This window comes from Pempheris klunzingeri, chromosome 11, assembly GCF_042242105.1.
Source record: "Pempheris klunzingeri isolate RE-2024b chromosome 11, fPemKlu1.hap1, whole genome shotgun sequence".
Lineage (NCBI taxonomy): Eukaryota > Metazoa > Chordata > Actinopteri > Acropomatiformes > Pempheridae > Pempheris > Pempheris klunzingeri.
In genome coordinates, this window is record NC_092022.1 from 15,723,744 (window position 1) to 15,729,762 (window position 6,019).

General features: G+C 40.5%; 1 protein-coding gene across 1 annotated transcript; it reads left to right on the forward strand.

Moving 5' to 3' along the window:
* The first annotated feature begins 93 nt into the window (after window positions 1–93).
* On the forward strand, window positions 94–3,964 carry rpl32 (ribosomal protein L32). The gene is made up of 4 exons (XM_070839408.1): window positions 94–247; window positions 898–998; window positions 1,119–1,300; window positions 3,800–3,964. Exons 2-4 carry the CDS (start codon window positions 903–905, stop codon window positions 3,927–3,929), a joined length of 408 nt encoding a protein of 135 aa, XP_070695509.1. The 5' UTR covers window positions 94–247; window positions 898–902; the 3' UTR covers window positions 3,930–3,964.
* Window positions 3,965–6,019: the final 2,055 nt, after the last annotated feature.

Below are 6,019 nucleotides of genomic sequence, written 5' to 3' on the forward strand. Positions count from 1 at the left end.
TTTTGAGGGGTGAGCGTACAGATGAGGCTTAAAGTGTGATAAACTAACACTAAATAGCAAGTTTACAGGTTCAATACATTTCCACTAAATGTGTTTTGGGAAAACTTGTAATTTCCTGCTGACTGTGAACGTCTTTAAGTGCTTTACTGTGATGAACGACATTACCCATAAGCCTTTGCAGCACCTGCGGAAGTCCTTTTCTTTCTTTCCGCCGTCGTTGAAGTCCCTTTTGGATTTACATCGGCGGGTGAGTCTGTACAATCAATGTCAATCCGCGCGATTTAGGGTGTTATTTGACCATCATGGACGTGGTTACCAACCATAGACATCCACTCTATATGTGATGCATTAAATTGACCCATATTATTATTTTATAGCGTGTTTAATGTGTCGTTCTGCTCCGAAAGCGAACGACCTGCTTGCTAGCGCTCTCCCCGTGAAATGGTGCTGTCGGGTCGGGTATAAAGGGCGCTGTTCAGCGGGGCTCACAGATAAACCGTATGAAATAACAAATAACAGTCGCCAACATTAGACATAATGTGAAATATGTGTCTGTTCAGCCCATACCGCTGAACTGTAGTAGCATGGCTAGCTGGTTAGCTAAACATGGAGTGCAGAAGCTAGCTGGCTTCACGCTTACATTGAGGCTCTCCATTGGGAATAGTTGATTGATTCATTGCTGTTAATCAAAGGCCCAGTGATCGTTTTGTCAGCGACAGCTAGTGTCCACTATGAATGTAAAGGCGAGTTTCTGCCAAATGTCAAGACGTTTGATCACCTAACATCAGCTATTGATGCTAATAAATCCCTCGCAGTTTGTAGCACATTGTGGTGTAATGGTGCAACACTGAAGCTGATATGACCATGCTGAACTGTGTATAACTTTTCTGTCCTCAGTCACCATGGCAGCCCTCAGGCCCCTCACAAAGCCCAAGATTGTCAAAAAGAGAACCAAGAAGTTCATTCGCCACCAGTCTGACCGATATGTCAAGATTGCGGTAAGAGGCTGTTTGATATGCCAGAAGAGCTCGGCTGGGTCGTAGCCTTTTTTTTTTTTCTTGCAAAGTTGATCCTGCACAGGATCAAACTTTTAATACCTCTTGTCATTTCTCCAACAGAAAAACTGGCGTAAACCCAGAGGTATTGACAACAGGGTCCGCAGGCGGTTCAAGGGCCAGATGTTGATGCCCAACATTGGTTATGGCAGTAACAAGAAGACCAAGTTCATGCTGCCCACTGGCTTCAAGAAGTTCCTGGTGCACAATGTCAAGGAGCTCGAGGTCCTGATGATGAGTAACAAGTAAGTTTTTGTGTGTGCACACGTGGCTTACTTAACACAAGATTTGTTCTTTTTGCAGAAATTGAGATACCTGCTGAGACTTTTGCTGTAAATGCAAATGCGTTTGACTAAAGCTTTCCTTTGAAAACATTTCACCTTTTTATAAGCTTTGAATGGATAGAATAACTGGGGCACTCATGCTCAGAGATTTTATTGTAATTTTTCAGTGCCTTGTACACCTTAAGATAAATTCCACTCGCCTCCAGTTTAATTGAAGTGGTGGAAGAAGTCTCAGTAGAAGAGATTTCAAAAACATCAGCAAATTACATGCCTGTACATCCCAAGGACTAAGTGGGTGGGCTAGTATACGCAATGAGAGGAGGGTTTTGTTAATGGGTCTGTGTATAGTAACCAAGTGCAAACATCCTTAATGTGTCAAAATGTGCTGTTAAGAGGGTCAGAAAATACTCCCACAATGTTTGTAATAGTCCAGCACTTGACATGGTAGGAAGAATAATCACAAATGTGAATGCTTGCAGAGTCTACTGTGGCAGATATTTAGGTTTTTGAAAGGCAGGAATTTGTATGAAGAAACTGGCTTCACAACAACATACTGCTGACCATCCTGGATAACAGCTCTCACTTAGTTTATCAAGTCAGGATGTTTATCAAGTCAGGATGTTTAACTAGACTTTAACAGTCAATCACTTGGGTCAAAAGGCTTATGGCTGTCCTTGGATTTGTCACAATAGGCACTATTTTTCACAGCTTCACTTTGACATCAAGATGAAAATTAAAATCTCCCTCATGTCACTAAGGGATGAGATGATGCATATGCACTCTGTTGCTCAAATCATTTTTAGGAATTTTATGCAAGTAGATTCCTGGAAATGTTATGTCCAGGCATCTACTGTAGAGAGGCCTTGCTCCTTTCTGTGCTCTGTATACTGTTATCATTTAATTCATAGGTTTCTAAAGGGATGGGAACTTAGCATTTGGATGTTTTCATCTTATTGGTTTATTTTAAACCAGAAAATATGTATAACGCAGTGGGGAGAACAGGCGGTAGTTACCACGGCTTAGTTTTAAAGCTTTAAACGCCTGTCAAGTAAGCAAGAGCAAAGCACAGCTCAAAGCTGTACCTTCCTTTTAATGCTGCAGTCGAATCATCCTATTAATTTCAGTGAAGAGGCGAGTGTCTTGTGCTTCTTGTCACGGACTGATCCTCAATACTGCCTCCTTAATCTCAGAGTTTTACTTTGACAGAACTTAAACCTAGAAATAAGCGACTCCCCAGTATGCAGGAAACCTTAGAAAGGGGGTTGAATTGACCTGTTGTCTGGATACTTTCTGTAAATCGAATTAATTGCAGCAGCAGATAAGGGATAATGGATGTCTGGCAGCTATCAAATTTTATATACCCAGACAAGTGTATGTATATAATTTAATTCAAACTTTAAACCTGAACAATGTCAGCTAGGTAACCAAGCTCACTCCCACCTTATGCTTAAAACACTGCCCACTCACTCTCCTGCCTGCTAATCATCACTGGAAAGTTAACTACAGATTATCGACCATGTATATAGTCGTGACATTTTATGGAAACAATTTGAGAAATCACAAAGATGAGCTTTAATTAAAATAGGATATGTAATCTTTTACACTTTTGTCTGTGTGTCCAGGGAGATGTTTGGCTTTTCCCATTTATGTTTTTTTGATGCCAGCAGCCGATCATTTCAGCAGCCAATTACTTTGCGGGCACAAATCCATTAAAATACCAATGGACATTTGTTTTACTGTTTGGATACAATATAACAAGCAAAACCTAATCGGCTCAAGTTAAAAGTCAATAGTTTAGCTGAAAATTAGCTCACTAAGCTGCTTTGTGAACAGGCTTTAAATCATTAAACATGGACATTGATTTTGAGGCCATTTTCACCTTTCTTTAAATTCTGTCTGTATCAATAGTTCAGAAAACAAGTATTGACGAGAGTCTGTTAAACTTTCCTCAAACATCCTCAAAATATCAATCAGAACAGCTGGAAAAAAGCAGACAAGCTGGGAAAGTGATAGAAATGTAATTATTGTAGGTGGCGTCATGTTAACAACTAAAATTTTTCTTTGTCGGTCACATTTAGTAGCCACTTAGTAAGTAGTTCATGATCCTCTATCTTATGTTGTGTCCTTCAGCTTTGTTAGACTTTAGGTCGTGGTGTTTCTCATGAAGCTGATACTGCTTCAGAATTGAAATTGCCCGCTGAAGCAACAAATAAAGACACTGACATTGCGCCAACACTTGTTAGATTATTTTGCGAAGAAGCACAAACTTTTTATTAACATGGCTTTATTGTACTATAAGTGTAGCTTTATTTGGGGTTCAGATGTCGTCCTCTAAGGTGACATTAGGTTTTTCTAACATACTAATAGAAACATGAACGCAATTGAAGCCCAAACTGTTACTCTGACATTCAGCAAAGGCATGCCATCATTGACCTAACGCCCTTCCCTCTGCCTCACTAGGACTCACTGTGCTGAGATCGCCCACAACGTCTCCTCCAAGAACAGGAAGCTGATTGTGGAGAGGGCAGCTCAGCTGGCCATCAAGATCACCAACCCCAACGCCAGGCTCAGGAGTGAGGAGAACGAATAAACTGGTTATTCAAAATAAATGTTTAAAAATAGAAACTGGCTCATGGCACATTTTTCTTCACCTCATTGCGTTGCTTGTTAGCAGGGGATTTGCACAGGTCTGGAAAATCTTACGTGTCAAACATGATGTCTCCAAGATTTTACATTTCAAACATGAAACAAGTTTAAATTTAGTGGGTTGTAAGTTTAAGATGGTGAGAAGTTGGGCCTTGTGAACATTGTATGTATATAATGTACATAAGTGTAGTGGCAGTCCACTTCTATTCTGTTTAATTTTTTAGTCTCTTTCTGACCCTAATTTAAACTATCACTGGAGGAAAGTCAAGGTGCATTAACAGGTGTTGAGTGACCAGGGAGTTAAAACGTGGGTGGTTCATTTGGGCCGAGATGTAGTCGAGCTATTTTTATCCAGTGCACAGGCGTCAAAATAGTATGAAAATGCTCACACATGAGTTGGCAGCTATAGTGATGGCCTCAGAGCTGGTTGTGTTCTCCTTCGGGTAAATGGGGTTATTCCTCACCACCTTCCAGATGACTGGATGCTGGAACAGAACAAAAGGGGTAGGATGCCCGAAGAGGCGTGCTGACCCATATTATAAATGGAGTAGGTCACATAACTTTGTATAAACACTGTTTTCTTTCCAAGATGTGATCTGGGGTGGCCTTTGAGAGAGTACTAGGGCTTACAGTTCATAAGGCTTCTGCCTGTCGGAACATTTTGAGTTTGACTTTTTTAAAACTTTATTATTACCTATCACTCGGATATAAACGGAGCATTGATAAATTCACAAGTTAGAAATGTAAATGTAACATTCTTTATGCAAGTTTTTTATAGAAGTAGATATATTTCTTTATGAATGTATCTGCTGTTTGTATAGTGTACAATTTTGAGTATGTCCATTTTATGTTATTAGACTACATTTATCTGACCGCTATTGCTACCTTGCAGAATAGGACTTTACATAGAAAACATGATTGACTTCTAAATTTTATATCAATTTAGATTAAATTGTCCAACAGCACATGAAGTTAAAATAAGCTCCACTTAAACTGGAAGTAAGATATTGTTAATGTGTCAAGGGATCAGTAATAATATTCCAACAGTGATATAATGTAAAGCTGAAAGAGACCATTCTGCCCAATTAATTTTAATACTTTAAAATACATTTAGCTGATAACCCCTATGCGCTTTAACTGAGGTAAAACTTTAAATGTTGGACTTGTAGTCTACAGTGTGGTATTGCTACTTAAAGTAAGAGATGGGTGTACTTTTTCACCCCCGATCATCTGGAAAATGGACTCCAGGCACTTAACAACCCCGATGACATCACTATGATGTCACTGGGGTCATCCTCTCAGACTGAAAGCGACCCTCAGAGGATATTAGAAACTGTTTACAGGCGGACTATCGCCAACCACACCCAGCAAACTGATCTTGGTTTGTAAAATTGGCTGACTGTTCCTTTAAATATAACACTGTATGAGGTTAGAGTAAAGCCAAGAGTGGGTTCACAGACTTGTGCTTGAAGACCACATGCTCATTGGGAGTCCTTGAAAAATGTGGAGAAGCCAACTAATAGTCTCCTCCCAGGTTTTAGATTAGAGGCAGGGAGTCAGTCTGGCAACATGTATCAGCATGTTTAGACAAATCTGCAGCTGACACTCCGATGTAATATAAATGTTATCAAAAAAGTTATTACCTTGAAATGGCATCTCAAATTGTATATCATTTTGCGATGTTCAGAGCCGGTTCCCTGCAGAGAAAGTTTCCATTGCATTCTGGCAGGCAAGCTGTGCCCCACAGCCCTGAGCCCTCTGCCATCTGTTCCTGTAAAACTGACTTTGCCAAAGATGCAAAAACATAACATTTATTTAGCCAGCCAGCTTGTGGCTGTTTGGGAGCGAAGGAAGTGAGTTAACCAATGACGGTTAGGAAAAAAAAAATACAGGCGCTGTGTTGGATCTGAATCTCTCCTCTTATAAAAACCTGCACCTGTCTGTGGACCTGCTCGGAGAGACTCACCTGAGGGGACTGGATGGTCTCCAGAGAGGGAGGGGGACGCGAAGGCTGCAGGGCAGGCAGAGGCCACG

Coding starts and splice junctions, on each gene's coding strand:
- rpl32 (XM_070839408.1), top strand. CDS start 903: ATGGCAGCCCTCAGGCCCCTCACAAAGCCCAAGATTGTCAAAAAGAGA. Junction 999..1,118: donor ACCGATATGTCAAGATTGCG/GTAAGAGGCTGT, acceptor TTTCTCCAACAG/AAAAACTGGCGTAAACCCAG. Junction 1,301..3,799: donor GTCCTGATGATGAGTAACAA/GTAAGTTTTTGT, acceptor CTGCCTCACTAG/GACTCACTGTGCTGAGATCG.